Source organism: Pangasianodon hypophthalmus, chromosome 1 (assembly GCF_027358585.1).
Source record: "Pangasianodon hypophthalmus isolate fPanHyp1 chromosome 1, fPanHyp1.pri, whole genome shotgun sequence".
Classification (NCBI taxonomy): Eukaryota; Metazoa; Chordata; class Actinopteri; order Siluriformes; family Pangasiidae; genus Pangasianodon; species Pangasianodon hypophthalmus.
This window is the reverse complement of record NC_069710.1, coordinates 22,217,290-22,235,662: the sequence shown is the minus strand read 5'-3', so window position 1 is coordinate 22,235,662 and position 18,373 is coordinate 22,217,290. Positions and strand designations below refer to the sequence as shown.

Below are 18,373 nucleotides of genomic sequence, written 5' to 3'. Positions count from 1 at the left end.
GGATTCCAAAAAAAGGAATTAGTTATCATTAGTGGCTGCACTGAACCAATTATGCATGTACCCTTTTCCTTTTTTTCTTTAAAGTGGATAGTGCGCTTTGCTAATTCCTGACAAAGCACCAAGCACTTTCTGAGCAAATTTCTCAGGTGTGTTATTTGTGTGTGCAGGGGAGCGGCTGAAGGGGAGTGAAACGGAGCTGGCTGGTGCTGTTGGAGCAGTCGCTGTAGAAGAGGCAGATTCAGACTGAGTTTCTTCTGGAGAAACACATTCTGTATCATGCAAATCCTTCTGGAAGACTTTCAGAAGAAATTCAGCTTGCCACATGAACTGGCATGCTGAGCATCAGAGTTCAGATCTGGTCAGGTCAGGAGTTGACTGGATGCTGTGTGTGTGTGTGTGTGTGTGTGTGTGTGTGTGTGTGTGTGTGTGAGAGAGAGAGAGACGGAGAATGAAAGAAAAATATTGTGATGATGTACAAAGATTTGTATCTGGTATCCCCATCCTGAAATTGGAAAAGATTTCCACTCTTTCATACTTAAATAAAATATTTTTTTTTCTATTTCGATTACTCTTGTTCTATTTGTACTACTCCTAGAATAAGTTTAGCTGGTGTTATAGTTACAGATTAAGCCTAATCTAACACTCTGCTAGTTATTCTTTGGGATTTTAATTAAAATTTATGTTTATGGCATCTAAAAAAACTGGCTTTAAGTTGCTATTTATAAGCAATACAGTAAAAAAAGCAGCAGTTTTAGTTTTAATGAATTGAAGACACCTCCAAAAGTCACAAGGTGTTACGTTGCCACAGATAACATTTTAGGATTGCGGGTTGGTTGGATAATAGTGATGGTGGATATGAGTAGGACAGGAGGTTGAAGGTATGGTTATAGCTTTTATTTCTGACACAAAAACAGGACAGGCATTTACAGACACTAAAGGCAGGACAACCTTGAACAAATGACAATGACAGGGAAACTAGTCTCATCTAGGAGAGAGAACATGGATGGTGTCAAAGGAATGAACATGGTAAAAATAGACTACACTAGGCTGTATTTAAAGTATAAAAACTAGCTAACTACACCAGGCTAAGCTAACAAGAAATACAAGCGGTGGCACCTGCCCTCTAATCCTAGTGTATCTAGACATTCAAAACAACCTATGTGATGGGATGTAGGTGTGTGCACGTTCTTACCTGTTCTCAAACCAAGGGAGCAAGTATAAGGGAGAAAGGGAGAACAAAACAACCAACAAACCCACAATCAAAACAACAGGCCAACACACAGCTAAGTGGCTGACACAAGGACGTCAATGTGCTGCTTTTAAACTGATAGCTCGGGTTCTTGCTTTCCCATTGGTCAGGTCCTGTCAACCAGGTAATGGTGATTGCCACAGGGATTCAGCTATAAGAGGACAGCCAGAGAAAGAAGAACAAATAAACAGTGGAAAGGGGAGCAGAGAGGGAGCGAATGCAAACACACTGACACATAACACAAGGTTATAAATAAAGGCGCCAAGGGACATTGTTAGATTTTATTTCTCTCTTGTGTCACTGATACAATTGATAAGGAAAGTTTCAAGGGCCAAAGTCAGTGAGAAATCTGTAAGAATGCCAAGGGCAGTCCTTGTGTTTATAAGGAAAACACTGCTTCTCTTTTTGGCTTCAATAACAAGCTAATATAATATTTGCTTTTAAAATTTTCATTAAAAATTGCTTTACTCACCTGGAGTACAGAAACTGAATTAAATAATTTTTCGATAGAGATAAATCAGAATGTAGTGGTTATAATACGGTTGTGTGTTCACTTTCCATTCATGATTCTACAATTTCTCATAATTCTGAGACCCAGCAATATGACGTTCACATCAGATTAAATAAATATTAGTCCATCTACATTAAATCCTGTATAAATATTAATTTATCCACTAACAGAAAATGGCACAAGCAGAACAATATTTTTGTTGAAATATTCACTAGTTCTATGGACAAAGCACCTAGTTTTGTATTGGAAGTAAAGTGCATTTCTCATTTGCTACAGTAATAATAATGGCTAATAAAACGTATCTGCTCAGGCCTTGAAGAGGAAACATCCTACAATAATCATTACTCACATTACTCCTTTATGAGCCTCCCACAAACATTGCACAGAGAATAATTAAACCGACCTGATTATATACTATTAAACAGAATGCAGGGTTAAATGAGGATTATGGAAACTATGAGTTTACCACACAAGAGTCTGTGAAAGTGTGATAGGTTGTGGATCTTATTTGTGTGGCAGACTGGGGAAACTCTTCACATGATGACCTTTTGCATTTTCTTGCAAACAAAACAGTTTTCACATTCTTTTGGTGAAATATATTTAGGGTTTTTAAAAGCATCAGAAGTATTGTATATGCAGAAAACAAAAATTGGCCAAAGCCCAATTTGTCATCTTTTTCTGTTTTTTTTTTTTTTTCGTTTTGCCACAGCAAAGCCTGATGGGTTTCCCAGACTGCCACACATTTGTACCCCTTAATGCATCCATCTCCCATGACCACTCCTTACTCCTCAGCACATTGATATAACAGAGTGAACAGAAAAACGAGCTTCATACAGTTACATAATCACAAAAGCTCTTAACACATTTTCATCACCTCAGTGTAGATCAGCTACTGACACACGTCACAGCATTAACCTGAAAAAGTCTAAATGGATCATTACAGCAGTGTCCAGATGAGCGAGGAAGTGATGGTGGAAACTTAGTAGGTGACGATACAGTGGTTATAGTGGATATACTGTCATGACCTTTTATTTTTTTTTGCTGCACCAAAGAGTGTCCGATCAATAAAGTGTCCTTTATCAAGCAGGACGGTGTGGTTTTCTAGAGTGTAGTAAAAGTGCAGTGAGGCAATCTGCACGCAGGAATATTGCACTCGGACATGCCGCTCAGCCTGTAGAAAGGAGCCACTGCTGTTCATGCTGTCAGGTATTAACCATGGCTCTTGAGAATACTCAGCAGTAAGAAATAGATGCTACTTGTGTGGCGTCCCAAACCATAGCCCTTAAAATAAAATGGAAGTCGCATCAGAAATCTCAGGCAAAGCAAAAAACTGGGGATGAAAATATTCCTGGATTTCTAGTTGCAGAAGTATGCAGGTTAGCTTTAGGAGTAGTTTTCACAATGGCTTCCACTTTCAATCTTGCGTGCAGCCGGGCCCAGCTCCACTTTACACACACGCTGCGCAAACTTCAACGAGCACAGGGTCTCTTCAACATTCCTCTCCAGTGAGGAAATCTGAAAATGATAACGAAAAGCATAAAGGGTCAGTGAGTCTTCAGACCAGTGGAACTTTTGGATTTAGAAAATTACCCCCTTTATGCTTATATGAGAGTACCTTTTTAAACAATGTACTTCCTGTTTGAAATAACTGCTTAATTTGTGTAGTAACCAAATGTGTTACTACAAAAAATAACCACTAAGGAGAAAGTAATGTACACAACATAGTTCAGGTTTCAAAGGAATATACTTCTTAAATGTTGGTTTTTATCCCCTAAGTATCATTTATTTTAGCCTCCTTGTACTCTTAGATGATGGTGTAGCTCTTACTAATGTGATTTACCGCAGTACTGAATACAGACACATGCTTTACCTGCACCACCATGGCTGTTTTGTTGCCCTTGCCCAGTGAGTCCTGCAGCAGGTATGTGAGGCGTGAGTTCCTGAAGGGGATGTAGGTCTGGCGGCCCCTCAGGGCCTGGATCACGTCTCCCAGTGCCAGCAGTGAGCGATTGATGTTCTGGGCCTCCTTCAGCCGCTCACCCTCCGCCCCTGACTTGGACACACGCTCCGAACCAGCCAGGTCCACCAGATTCAGCTTACCTAGAGCAGGGATGCACAGGAGGTTTGGACTCAATAGAAGGAAAGCTGTTAATTCTACAGTAGAGAATGATACAGATATTTAACATAGACACCATGTGTTTAATCCCAGGCCTAAAGACGTCAAAAGTGTCTTTAGTCATTCAGGTCACTGAATGTGTAATGGAGCAAATAAAGGGAAATCTTAGGCTTGTTTTGTTCTGCTTTTGTTCTAGAAAAAAAAGTGGTATGCAGGCTCTCTCGTAAAAATTCATAGAACGAGTTGTGTAATCCAGTTTACTAATTCAGTAGATATTTTTAGTCTATGACTAGGCTTAGGTTTTCTATGAGAAGAACCATAAGAGGCTCCTTGGATAAAAGGCACATTCTCTTCAGTATATGATGTGAGTACAGTTGAATTACATCACAAATATTAAAATAAAGCACATACCATGCCTTGCATAAGTATTCACCCCTTTGATGTTTTTCCACAATTTATAGTGTTATAATCTGGAATTGAAGTGGATTTAATCGGGATTATATATCATGCATCTATGCAAAGTAGCCCATAATACTGAAGTGGGGGAAATAGTCTATATAGTTTGCAAAATTATTTAATAATAAACAATGTGATATTGTGATTGCATAAGTATTCACCAGTTACTATGAGACGTCATATAATTATGGAGTTGAATGGAGTTGACCTGTGTGCAATTAAAGTGCCACATGTTGTGAATATTTATGTAAGGCACTGTATATATTTTGACTGTGAAGCTGACCAGTGGTTTTGGTGCCAGTGGCGAGGTCTGTTCCCTGCACCGTGATGGTGAGCAGAGCGTGTGAACGAGAGCTGTGCTGGTTCATTTGTGTTCCAAACGTTATCCTGTTTCTCCGTGCTGTTGCCAGTATCTGCAGGAACACGCAATTATCAAGATATTCCAGAAATGTGTTGTTTATGCTTTCGGGATTATTGATTGAAACTACACTGAGAGACTCACTTTTTTGATATGCTGAAAGTTTTTGACTTCTTTGATCCTGAGACCAGGCACATGTAGCTGACCTGTACCATCAGGATTGATTTTGATGTCCAGCTTCTCTCCATCTTTACTCAGCAGATCTCTGAGATTTAGAGGAAAAAGACAATATTTCATGCGTATAATCTTTACCCCACTTGGTCTGTCCATACATGACTTGCAAGAGGAGATACATAATTTGCCTCCCTTCCAACTTCCCATCCAACCTTTTTTTTGTATTTTAGACATGAAATGGTACCTGAGAACCTCATTGTAGATTTCCACTGAACTGACAGTGACTGTGTAGGTCCACATGTCTTTCCTTTCCTCGATCTCATTGAAAAGGTGCTTCAGAGCCCTCTGGTTGATGCCTGGGTTCTCCACAGGACCCTGTATAGTACGACATCGTATCATTTCTGTGCTCATATGTCTGTGTGTATAAATCTTTCTATAAGTATGAATGTAAATCCATGTTCTCTTATCATACAGACAGGGGAAAAAAGATGTACAGTAAATACTAAAGACAAAATTTAGATGGAAAAATTATGCTATTAAGCATCTTAAGTATTACTGACTAATGAATGGACATATACCTGAGGGCAAAAGTTTGCATCCTCTATGGATTTTTGTAATGGAAAATGTACCTTTACAATTTTTAAATAAAACAATCCCTAACATAAAGTGTTGTCATGTCTTTGTTAGTGTGGTTTGAAGAAAGTAGTGCATGACTTGTGGCAGTGTTATGTCAAAAACAGTGGTCTATTAATATTTAACCTACACAATTGTTTCATTTTTGTTGAAATTATGTTGAAGTTATGTTTCTTTGTCTTTGTGCAAACTTTTTCACTTGATTATATGATTTAATTCCATTGGTTTGGTTCTGAATAGCAAAGCTGTAACTTAATAAAACCACAATAATAAAGCATTTTCAATAAAAAAGCAAGTAGTGTGGCTACACATGGATGATCAATTCAATTCATGAGAACATGTTCCTGAATCTTTACTGGACTGCTTTTTTCATCATCCTGTAGGTCACTGTACCTCCATGGTGTAGGTCTTCCCTGAGCCCGTCTGGCCGTAAGCAAAGATGCAGACATGATATCCATCTATGCAGGAGGTGATCAGGGGCTCAATTTCTTGGAACACCTGAGAGTTGGACATTGGATGGATAAAGATGTTTCATCGATTATTTGCATGTTTACAAAATGTTACCAAGTTTTACTTTGCTACTACTTTTTGTTTTTCATAGTTTAGTTTAGTTTAGTTTACCCATGTCCCTCATTATTAGTCTGATGACACCTGATGAGTACTTGTTTTTCTTTTGCTCTTGAGAAAAAAACATTGCACTTCTTTCTGTAGAATTTCTAAACACTACTGGTAGTGTTGCTAGTTCCTCTGTCTCCATTTTAGTTCCTGTTCCTGTAATGAGTCAAGTTAGCCCAGTTTTGACCTTTGCCTGTTTTGGTTCAACTAATCTAAATTTGACTTTGTTAAACATATTTGGGCAGCAGTGAGAATGAGTGTGTGAATGTGTGTGCATGGTGCCCTGAAATAGACTGAGGTCCCATAAAGAGTGTATTCCTGCTTCACATAGAGTGCTCCCACAACAGTGAACAGAATAAGGAGCTTACTGAATATGAATGAATGAATGAATGAATGAATGAAGGTATCTGCTTATGTTTTATGCCACAGACCTTCACAAAAAAATAAATAGACACTTCACACGTGTCCTACTGTCTCTGGTTCCTGAGGGTTACAATAGTATTGTATACTATTCTAATACAGAAGGCCTGTATACTACTTCATGACTCAAGTATGCACACATCCTGTGGATATATTTATAAACCAGTTTAAAAAAAATGAAAAGATGAGGACACTAAGCACTTGATATGTGTGTAACAACAAGCAAAAGAGGAATCCTGTCTCTCCCCCTTTTTTTTTTTTTTTTTTTACCCCCATTGAACCATTATTTTCAGCTCAAATGATCACCCGCTTATAGAATGCTTACCTCCTCTTGAGTAGCCTGAGGGTGAAAGACTTTGTCCAGCTCGAAGGTCTTTGCTTTGCCCTTACTCAGGACAGTGAGAGCAGATTCATTGTGTGGGTCCGTGGTCACAACGACAGCCTGGTATTCGTCATGCTGGTCCTCTTTGAGAACTGGTTTCACACGGCACAGGACGCGGATGTTGCCTGGTGGAAGAGATACATAATCCGTTGCTTTCTTGAATTGGACTAAACAGTCTTTGATCAAATGTGTAAGCATACAGAATAAGAAATATTATTCGATTTTATTAGAAACACAGGCTACCTTTCAGCGCTACCAACTGCTCGTGGTATTTCCTGCGAAGGGCAACCTCTCTCCTGTACTTCTCCAGAAGGTCCTTATTGGCCTCGGATATTTCATTTATTGCTGCTGAAATCTGTGAAGGGGTCACCGCAAAACATCTTGTAGAGAAAAACACACTGATACTGACAGTTACAAGTGTCAAACATCTGCTGAGACAACATGTTCAATTCACACTAACTATAATACACAACAGCTGGTTTGGAGTGTGCATTGGTGAAGCTGAATCTCTAGCTAGCTAAGTAGCCAAACTGCTTCACCAATGCACACACACTGTTTATGATTATGTGACCATTCCCAGTCTTTTACACTGCTAACTACTCAACTTTAGCCTATGGGCTAATATTAAGAGCTTTATTCCTTCTGATTACATTTTATAATCTCTTACGTGGTGTATTACAGCTACAAGTGAAATGGAAATGAACATTTAATCCAAAAGATGTTTATCTGTTATTTGCCTTTGCGATTTTATTGCAGTTATGAAGTTTTATTTGAACTTTTATTTCATTGTTCATACTTTTTCTCCTTTTTGTTTTTCATGTTTTTTCAGTTTAGTGTTTATGTCTGTCCCTCATTATTAGTCTCATCGTGTCTTGTTTTCAGTTTTATACTGTACACACCCCTCTGTTTATCCTGAAGTCAAAGCCAATGACTTTTGAGCCTGATTACTTTCGTTCTGGAGAGGAAAGTCTTGTTTCCTCCAACAGCAACACCAAAGAGTATTAGTATTAGCTAGTGTTGCTATTTCCTCTGTGTGCCTAACAACTAATTAAAAAATGTTTAATTGTACTGTATATGGTCAAGCAGGAAATTCACTTTCAGATTTTACAATTCTTATGAAATTAAAAGTTCCACTAGTATGTTACACATTCAGAAAAATATCATTAAGATTTTTAACATGCAAAAGAAAATGCCTAATAATATTAGCACCATATTATTGCATAACAAGTTGCAGTATTGAGTTTCTTCGAATGAAAAAAAAAAGTATCTTTTCAGCAGGAATCAAGTCTCATTTATTGATATAACTGAATCATATTTGGGGCATTTATCATACATATAATTTCTGCTTGCCTGATTCTTGGCCTCTTTGATGGCTGATCCATAAAACTCAGAAAAATTGCGGACCTGACTGCGCAGACTGGCATAGTCTGTCTTCATAGAGCGCAGGGTGGGAGGGAGAGCATTCAGACGCTGCTGTAGAGCTGATAATCACACACACACACACACACACACACACAGTGAGACCACTATTGTTATGATAGTTAGAAGGGTCAAGTTCAAACAGGGTATTGAGATCATTACAGCTATGAGACTTTTATTGAGATCATTACAGCTATGAGACTAATAGAGTCCGGATACAGAGAGAGTTAGCATGAAGTGCTGTGGTATGGTATAGTGTTAATGCAGACTTACTCATGAACTGATCCTGCAGGTTCTGAAACTGCTCCTGTGAACAGTCTGCAGCTGCTTTCACAGCCTCATCTTTTTTTTCCTCCAGATGCTCGATTTCCTTCATCAGCTCTGCCTGCAGTGTCCCAATCTCTCTCTCATATGCAGCAATCTGGGGAGGAATCAGACTCCATTACAGTCACTCCATTGCCCTGTGCAGGAGCCATTGTTCTTTGTGTTGATCAAATATTCATAAAGCTCAGTTAATTAAGAAATCCTGAGAGAATATGACCAATATGATATCAACTGCAGATGGATCTTTAATGTCAAACTGTACACTGATGGGGAGCTGCTTTTGATGAAAGTCTTAAAATTACCTTATGCTGAAGATTGCAGCTAACTTCATCAGAGCGTCTGATTTTCTCCTCCAGCTGTTTGCATCGTTCTTTCTGACTGGACAACCTCTGCTTTAGTTGTTCGTTTTTCTGTCTGGCCTCAGTGAGTTGCCTCACTGTTGAAGGCGACTCCACTTCCACTGTCTGAGTGACATACTGTAAGAAAACTGATTAAAGTAAATCCTACTATCATCCATCTTTATGTACATTTGAGAGTCATTTCACATGTTTGTTTGTGCTGTTCTGGGTAACAGATAGAGATGTTAACTTTCATTTAAGTTTATGGTGAACACCACAATAAAAAATATCAGGTGAATTTAGCAACTGAAACATAATATTAATATAAATATATTTATAAAACATAAATATATGGATAAACATGCAAATATTTAACACTTGGAAAAAATATTTAACATATAGAAAAAATTTGCAAAAAAATTTGCAAAAGTCTTAGGCACCCTATTTTTTTTTAGTACAAGCTTTATTATAGATTTTATGACTTCTACATTATTGATTCAGTACAAAAACGTTTTAGATCTCCAAACATTAGTTTTCCAGCACAAAATTATATGTTACAGAAAAATGTTTGTATGTCAGTAAAGAAAGCAGCATATTATATAAAAGACATTTTTCAGACAGAAAAAAACATAATGAAGGCTGCTGGATTTTTCTGCAAAAATAAAAAGCAAGTATATATATATATATACACTATATTACCAAAAGTATTCGGTCACCTGCCTTGACTCACATATGAACTTAAGTGCCATCCCATTCCTAACCCATAGGGTTCAGTATGATGTCAGTCCACCTTTTGCAGCTATTACAGCTTCAACTCTTCTGGGAAGGCTGTCCACAAGGAGTGTGTTTATAGGAATTTTTGACCATTCTTCCAAAAGCGCATTGGTGAGGTCACACACTGATGTTGGTTGAGAAGGCCTGGCTCTCAGTCTCCGCTCTAATTCATCCCAAAGGTGTTCTATCGGGTTCAGGTCAGGACTCTGTGCAGGCCAGTCAAGTTCATCCACACCAGACTCTGTCATCCATGTCTTTATGGACCTTGCTTTGCGCACTGGTGCACAGTCATGTTGGAAGAGGAAGGGGCCCGCTCCAAACTGTTCCCACAAGGTTGGGAGCATGGAATTGTCCAAAATGTTTTGGTATCCTGAAGCATTCAAAGTTCCTTTCACTGGAACTAAGGGGCCAAGCCCAACTCCTGAAAAACAACCCCACACCATAATTCCTCCTCCACCAAATTTCACACTCGGCACAATGCAGTCCGAAATGTACCATTCTCCTGGCAACGTCCAAACCCAGACTCGTCCATCAGATTGCCAGATGGAAAAGCGTGATTCCTCACTCCAGAGAACGCGTCTCCACTGCTCTAGAGTCCAGCGGCGGCGTGCTTTACACCACTGCATCCGACGCTTTGCATTGCACTTGGTGATGTGTGGCTTGGATGCAGCTGCTCGGCCATGGAAACCCATTCCATGAAGCTCTCTGCGTACTGTACTTGGGCTAATCTGAAGGTCATATGAAGTTTGGAGCTCTGTAGCAATTGACTGTGAAGAAAGTCGACGACCTCTTTGCACTATGCGCTTCAGCATCCGCTGACCCCTCTCCGTCAGTTTACGTGGCCTACCACTTCGTGGCTGAGTTGCTGTTGTTCCCAAACTCTTCCATTTTGTTATGATAAAGCTGACAGTTGCCTGTGGAATATTTAGGAGCGAGGAAATTTCACGACTGGATTTGTTGCACAGGTGGCATCCTATGACAGTTCCACGCTGGAATTCACTGAGCTCCTGAGAGCGGCCCATTCTTTCACAAATGTTTGTAAAAACAGTCTGCATGCCTAAGTGCTTGATTTTATACACCTGTGGCCAGTCCAAGTGATTAGGACACCTGATTCTGATCATTTGGATGGGTGACCGAATACTTTTGGTAATATAGTGTATATATATATATATATATATATACAGTCATTTATATTTAAGCTCATTATTCAGTATCTGCTGTGAATTAATGAACCTAATAGAGAATGTATTGTAATTGTAAGAGTGAAGGATACTAGCTTGAACCTGCAGGTGAGTTTAATATACTTTTGCATGTTCTCATTCAATAGACAGCAAATCATAACTGAAGTATAGTGTGCTCTCACTTTCACTATAGGCTCCTTGCTGCGCTCCTTGTCCAGCTCGAGCTGAAGCTCTTTCACTCTCTCATCTCTTCTCCGGAGCTCCTCTCCCCTGCGCCACTGGTCCTGCTCGCTCTGGCGCTCCAGGCATGAAAGCTGCTCAGCCCGCTGCTGCAGAGTGCTTTCCAGCTGCAGAACACGGCTGCGCAGGTTCTCGTTCTCCTGCACAGCCACAGCAAAGTGTATCAACACTTAAAACAGAACTGCATAATGTAAAGCTAAATGGATGAACACTTACCAATCTACTCACTCATTTTAGGAGGAGCTCAGAATTAATTGTTTTGTTGTAATGTATTAATTAATTGTATGGTTGTAAACCTTATACGTTTATACGTTTTACATAATAATTGTACATAAGTTGGTCACAGGTTTGAAATTTGGAAGATGATTACTACACACTTTTCTATTTGTTTTATGTTCTTGTTATAATCCTGGGAATAGTGTAACAATGCACACGCACATCCAGTTATCAACATTGTACCACAGCAAAGCCTAAGTAAACCAATAATTTACTATGATAAAAAGCCAATGTTCTTGTCATACACAACACTTTTTAGCGATAGTGGCTAAGCAGTACTATGTTACAGGACAAAACATATTTGCCAGCAGTACCTATATCAAATATAATAATAATAATAATAATAATAATAATAATAATAACAGGCAATTATGTAATAATGACATAACTAGATTTACATGCAGTATAACCTTCATGTACTGTGTGCTGGGTATCATAACCCAAAATCTGGCCTACACACATGCACTTCCATGCTTAGAGGAAGATGATAAGGACCTTAAACAAATCCAGTAAGTCTGACCTTAATGAGCAGTGAGCTGGACTGAGATGGGATGATGGACAGCTGCTGCAGGAGACCCTGAGTCACTGACAGGCTCTGTTTCAGACTCTCGTTCTCAGCTGACAAGCACAGCATGCGCTTTTCTGAGTCTGTTGCTCCCTAAGAATAAACCAAAGCAAAAAGCACAAAACCCAGATCAAATCTTGACTGTGAATAATTTTAGGAATTGTGTGCCTTGATTCTGCTTCTTAATTGCTGTTATTCTTCAGAGAAGGTGTGGCAGAGAAGAGTGCGTACAGATGCAATGCGGAGTTTGGACAGTTCTTCTTCTCGCTCCTCAATGCAGCTCTTCAGCTCATCAATCTATTAATGAGAAAGAGAAGTGATTCTGGGACATTTTTAGGCTGGAAAGATGCAAAGACTGTGTGAGTGTATGAATGAAAGAAAATGCAAATTAAAATGGATGGTATTTTGGACATTTTGGATAAGCTGAAATAAACAGCAGTAGAGTTGTACCTGCTATCTGAAGGCCTGGAAATTGGGGCATGCAGGGTAGGATGATGGCCTGGAAATGGGATGGGTGAAAGATGGGTAAAAATCATGTGACAGAGAGTGTATGTGTGTGTGTGTGTGTGTGTGTATGTATTACCTGCTGTTGGAAGGCTTGTACTTTGGAGTGGCGGTCCTGCTCTCTCTGTTCCAGCTGTGAGTGGAGGAGACGCAGCTCGCCTCGCAGCAGACTCCTCTCCCCCTGCAGGCCACACAGAGACTGCACCAGCTTATGCAGGCCTGGAGACCCTGCTACACGCATACACACACACACACACACACACACACACACACGATTAATTATCAATAATAATAATTCAAATTTCCCTGGCAGCCATTGTATTGTACATACTTTCAATATTATTATTATTATCATCAAATATAACTATCATCATTATGATCATTATCTAATAAATCATATTGCCACAATGAGTGATTATGGAGTGATTATCATCTAAACCATACAAGTTTAAAGTTTAATTAACATGTAGAATATTTCAACATCAAGCCATCTGTGAATATAAATTCATTATTGATCTTCAGTAACTGTGCTGTCCTGGTCAGGGTCATGGTAATTCCAGATCCTATCCCGGGAACACTGGGTGCAAGGCAGGAGAACACACTCTGGATGGGTGCCACTGCAGGGCATTCATTCATGCACACACTCATTCACACTTTGGGGCAATTCAGCACACTAAGGGGCAAATCCTGTCTCTGCCTATACACAGTATAACAGCAACTTGAGTGCATGTAAAGGCTACCATGTACCCACTGTTGTAAGTGCACTTTCTAGTCCAAGAGAAGCTGAAACCGCCATGTTTTATTCAACTAGGGAGTCACTGCCAAAGTTTACACATGCCGTGATCCACACCAGAGCTTTTGGTGCCATCTGAGAGATCTGATTCATTTATGTGTCATTTTCTCTGGCAGTGCTGAAATGCTTCATTTAGAGATATACTGTGGATCATCTGGTAGTGTGTGAAAAAAGACCCGCAGAAAAGCTTGATGCATATGATCATGTCTGGGTCACTTGAAGCAGCTGGGTCTAGAAATGTTTATCAGTTATTTTTGGCATCTTTTTCCCATGAGTCACCTCTTACTAATGTAAACCGGAGAGTCAGTGAATAATTTGTTCTCTGCTTTGGCTTGGGTTGACTGCTTCTTTGCATTTTTGCAAAAACTCCATCCACAAACTGACTTAGCAGTTGGACCTTTTCCGGCATGTGCCCTTAAAATCACCCTACCCTTTATAGATCTTTTAGAATAATTAATTTAAGTGCACAGACCAGTCGATAATATACAACCTGTCATGGAGAGCTTTATACATGAGCAAGGAGCTGCAAATCTCATTGGTTAAATATGAGGTTGAAAGTAATCAGCATGTAACTGATGCCTACTGTTACTATGTCATGAAATATAGTAACCTAGCATATTCTAACATTCAAATGAAGGCCATGCATCTGATATTCAGGGGAAGGGGGGTGGTGTGTGTATGCGGTATTGCTTATTTGCACAGGAAGATGTTACAAGTAGGAACGGCTGCTAACTGAGTGTAAGTGTGTTTTTTAAAGCGCACAAGATAAGGGCTTGTGTGAGTCAATCAGCTATATCGATAACATTAGTACTTTAGTACTAATTAGCCATTAATTTTAGTTTTCTTTTAAATCTGCAGAATCTCAGCTTTAGACACTTTGATTGGTCAATTTATTGTTCAAATTATACATTTCCTCAACAAATTAACAAATTACATTTTTTTTACCCACTGCTGTTAATCTAATTTATGTTCAGTTGTTTTGTTTTTACTTTTTAGTTATGGCTGCATCTGTGTTATGCAGACGTGACTAAATTCTGTGCCTTTTTCTGTTGCCTAAAGGCAACAAACCTACAATTTTACATTACATCCAAACCAAAACTACACTGCAACACTGTATTCATATTTGTGTTATATGTGTATGCATGTTCATATGCAAACCTAAACGATGTGTTGTATTGTTATGTGGTATGTGCATGGCCGTAGCTGAGGGGTGTGCAGTGCCAGCATGGCCATGCCTCTGGCCACCTCAGTAAGACATTATTATTATTATTATTATTATTATTAGTAGTAGTAGTAGTAGTAGTGTGGTCACCAGTGTCAAAAACTGAATGACTTGGTAAATCTCACTGTAATCGGCTAGTTTGAAAAATAAGACTGCCCTCTACAAGAGCTCTGGGAAATTGGAAAGTTCATTTCATAACTGTCCAAGGCAAAGATTGTCAATGTGTATAATGTTGTGCAGGAACAACCAAACCTTAGCCAGCTAACACATATACAATAATAACAACACTGTATTCCCTGTCTCTACTGACCACATTATTTGGAGGCATATTCATTGTTTGGAGGCATAACACTTGATTTGTTGAGTTTGTTTTTAACTATGGTTGATCTAATGATGATTATGTGATCCTATTAAGGCCATAAACAGATAGGCGTAGCCACATTATGGCATTTTCTAAGGACGTGAATTAGTATTTTGCCACACTCCAGTAAAATCACTGGGTCAAACCTGGCTACCCCACCATAAAAAGTATATATATATTGTAATGCTGCAGAACATTCTTATGGTTATCACTGTGATACAAGGAGTTTCTGATATTGGTTCTCAGGGAATGATGTCCATTCAGATCACTGAATTCAGGATATTTAGTGGGAAACAGTACACAAAGCACAATCCTTTTAAATTGCTTGCATTTGCTCCTCCAAGGTTTTTCCCTCTCCCCTCCCCCTCTCGGCTTCTATGCCATTTCCAAAACCCCTCCTTGTTCCCATAATTCTCAGTGTAGCTCAGTAGATCTGAATCAATCCTATATAAAGCTCCACACAAACAGCAGCTATCACTATGGTAAATGCTAGATAGACAAAACAGGCAAACAAAATTGATTATCTAAAAAAAAAAAGGAAGAAAGAGTGGTCATTACTGCAGACTAGTGTTTCCAAAGATCAATCAAGCATGATAATGTGTAAATACTCAATTCTGACATGCTATAGACTTTAGTATGCAGGGCCTAACATCCTTAGTGAAAGAATATTTATGGTTGAAAGTGTACCATATGCACCACCTGTCTGAATTAAAAAAAAAAAAAAAGAAAAATAAAGGCACATAGACGTCCTTACTGTCATTATCAGGTGAAGGGGTCTGCTGCTGAGCAATGGCCTCCTCCAGGCTGTGGATGACGCTGCTCTTGTCACGGAGGCGTTGCCGGTAGGAGCTGCGCAGAGCTTTCATCTTTCGCCGGTGCTGCACACGATGTCTGCGCAGCTGCATGCGGTACTGCTCGGCCTGCTGCTGCAGCTGTTGCAGGTGGGAGTACTGCTCCAGGAAGCTCAGTAGATGAGACATCACTGCCACCAGAGGAGACTCGAACACCTGCAGACCAACGTACGAGAAATTGCTGCTGTGATAATATTTTTATTTCATCCATCACTTATTATTTGCCCATAGTTATTGCTATTCCAGCAGATATGGGCTTGAGGTGCAGGTCTTTACCTTTTCCCCCGTCTCAGTGTGGACACTGGAAACTCTCCTCTTTTCCGTTTCCTGTCTGAAGGACAGGAAGGCTGCCAAAGGTGTCTTGGCCGGGATTGCATAACTGTCATCAATATCGCCATCTCCATCACTGAGAGACAGTTCATCGCTGTCACTGCTGCTGCTGCCTGGGATATAAGATGACCATCAGTATTATGTGAATATGATGATGAACTTTATTTTTGTGATAATCAGAACACTAGAGGTGCCATGATAACACGTTTTCTTTTCCGGTACCAATACCAAAACCTTGAGTATCAGCCGATATCAATACCCATCATATACGCTTTAAAAAAAAATGTTTTTAAAGTGAAGCACTTACAAAAAATACAGGGAAAAAAATGCACCGCTAAAAACATGACTTACACAAACACTTTCACTTATATTGCAAATATAATAAATGTGATAAAGCGTAAAGTGTAAATATAACAAAAAAAAAGATCCCAACAAAATATAAAATCAAGTTTCTTTGTATGTAAACATTTACAGTTCTGAAAAAAAAAATCTTTTACAAATCGTATCCATCTATTACAATACTGGATCAAATTAATTTTTTTTTCTCCGATATCTGATCCACCATTTTTTGCTGATATCGGCCCTGGGTATCGGATCGGTGCCATCTCTAATTATAACACTTACATGAATCACTGATTCTGTCACACTGCCTTTTTCCCAACCTGGGGGTGTGGCCACCTTTCCTCCTGCTCCCTGTTTCCATGGAAACATGGCCAGGCTCCTACAGTGGAGGTGCATACGTGAGAAGAATGTGATGTAAGAGTCAAACTCCATTGGTGTTAACAGTCATATCTGAAATTTACATATGACAAATATACATATGTGTGTTCTAATACCACTGAGAGGTTATTATCAAGCCTTGTCACATTACATTTATGGTCCTTTGGCAATACCTTGGCCCAGATGGAGGATTTCTATTTATGAATGATAAAAGCAGCTAGATCACTTTGGGTGTCACATCTGATCAGCTAAGCACTGGTACCAACTCATCAGTCATTTAAAGACAGAGACTAATTGATTAAGTGGAATTAGGTCAACTTCCTGCCTGGCTGGAATGAAAACCTGCAGTCGCAGTGGCACTTTGCAGAAAGGACTGGCACTACACAAACATCACATTACCAGTCATTTTCAGTGACCATAATACATAATACAATTGGACTAAGAAAGAGTATACTCTAAGTGAGAGTTTGTGTGTGTGTGTGTGTGTGTGTTTTGTTTAGATATACCTCTGTGGTCTCTCCACATGCCCCTTCAAGTGCAGTCTCCTCTTCCTTCTTAAAAACAGTGTAGAAGATGTAGACCAGCAGAGAGTAGAAGGCATACATCTTCCCTGAGGTACACTTTACTCACTGTCAGCTGTGGAAAACACACTCTGGCTTCTTTAGAACATCCCCCACTCTGCTTGCGCTGCAACACACACACACAGACAAGCAATACCAGGCTAAACATATCTGCAGCCTACAATAATCATATCCATGTCATATCCACATCGCCTGCAGAAAAAAAGAAGATCAATCCCATCTGCTGGAAAAGACATCGATCTCCTCAGTCAGAAAGCTGATTTAGGGTTGAAGCTGAGCTTCTGCTCACTCAGCATACAGAGGACATTTCACTGCTGCTCTTTGTCCTTGCAGTGGAATGAATTGTTTCGTTCCCTGAGGTTGCCTGTAGTCTTACCCATAGATCAAGCTGCTCCAGCAGCAGCATTCTCCTCTCTCTACATTCTTCTGGCCCAGATTGCAGCTCTACATGGTGCTGATGAGCCGAGCTCTTCTACCTCTACATTTCTTTCTACTCCTCCCCCTCCTTCTCCAACACGGACACTGTGTCTCTCTCTACTTTCCCCCTCCCTCACTGACGCCAGCTGCAGAAAGTGTACTCAGTGCTGTCGTAGTGAGCTCTGCAGAGAGAGATGCATCGATTGCATGTAGTCAGAGCTCTACATTAATACAGTGGAATGATGTTGTTCCTGGATGATGTATTTAACACATCCATTGTTCCGTAAGTAAGGAATAAATGATAAACAATGAGGCATGCTGTTTTAGGAAAATAATCAACACTGGAGTGGCGTGATGGGGTCCGACACAAAGTGAAGTTGATTATTTTCCAGGGGCAGCACATCCCAAAGTGTTTTATTCCTCTTATATCACAGCAAATTTTCAATAATTACAAATTTTAATTTATTAAACAGTGACATAGTTTTAGCCGTTTATAGTTACATTTAATGTTGTGGAACGTCCATGAGACAAGTTAGTTCCCGTTATCACAGGTAACTGTCATT

General features: G+C 39.6%; 2 protein-coding genes across 3 annotated transcripts in view; one reads left to right on the top strand and one right to left on the bottom strand.

Moving 5' to 3' along the window:
* ccdc12 (coiled-coil domain containing 12) overlaps window positions 1–559 on the top strand; it is an 11,153-nt gene extending 10,594 nt beyond the window's left edge. The window contains exon 7 of the mRNA XM_026939965.3: window positions 168–559. Coding sequence (XP_026795766.1) covers window positions 168–247 — 80 coding nt within the window. The 3' untranslated portion in view covers window positions 248–559. The remainder of the gene's footprint in view (window positions 1–167) is intronic.
* On the bottom strand, window positions 400–18,373 carry si:ch211-257p13.3 (kinesin-like protein KIFC3). Of its 2 annotated transcripts, none has more exons than XM_026939964.3 (20): window positions 17,770–18,373; window positions 17,319–17,499; window positions 16,717–16,813; window positions 16,039–16,205; window positions 15,666–15,918; window positions 12,615–12,763; window positions 12,263–12,328; window positions 11,987–12,124; window positions 11,133–11,330; window positions 8,960–9,133; window positions 8,607–8,754; window positions 8,265–8,395; window positions 7,158–7,269; window positions 6,858–7,039; window positions 5,891–5,995; window positions 5,109–5,239; window positions 4,835–4,955; window positions 4,616–4,745; window positions 3,631–3,860; window positions 400–3,275 (listed from the first exon to the last, which is right to left on the bottom strand). In XM_026939964.3, the coding sequence occupies exons 2-20, from the start codon at window positions 17,415–17,417 to the stop codon at window positions 3,144–3,146; spliced, it is 2,763 nt and encodes a 920-aa protein (XP_026795765.3). In that variant the 5' UTR covers window positions 17,418–17,499; window positions 17,770–18,373; the 3' UTR covers window positions 400–3,143. The 2 variants fall into 2 exon arrangements, with proteins under 2 accessions (XP_026795765.3, XP_026795764.3); XM_026939963.3 differs by having other exon boundaries at window positions 12,615–12,766; window positions 17,770–18,347.

Excerpts from the sequence above, each read along its gene's own strand:
- si:ch211-257p13.3 (XM_026939963.3), bottom strand. The coding sequence starts at position 17,417 with ATGTATGCCTTCTACTCTCTGCTGGTCTACATCTTCTACACTGTTTTT. Across the intron at positions 11,331-11,986 it reads CCAGCTCACTGCTCATTAAG|GAGAACGAGAACCTGCGCAG; the intron begins GTCAGACTTACT and ends GTGGCTGTGCAG. Across the intron at positions 5,996-6,857 it reads CTCAGGCTACTCAAGAGGAG|GTGTTCCAAGAAATTGAGCC; the intron begins GTAAGCATTCTA and ends TCCAACTCTCAG.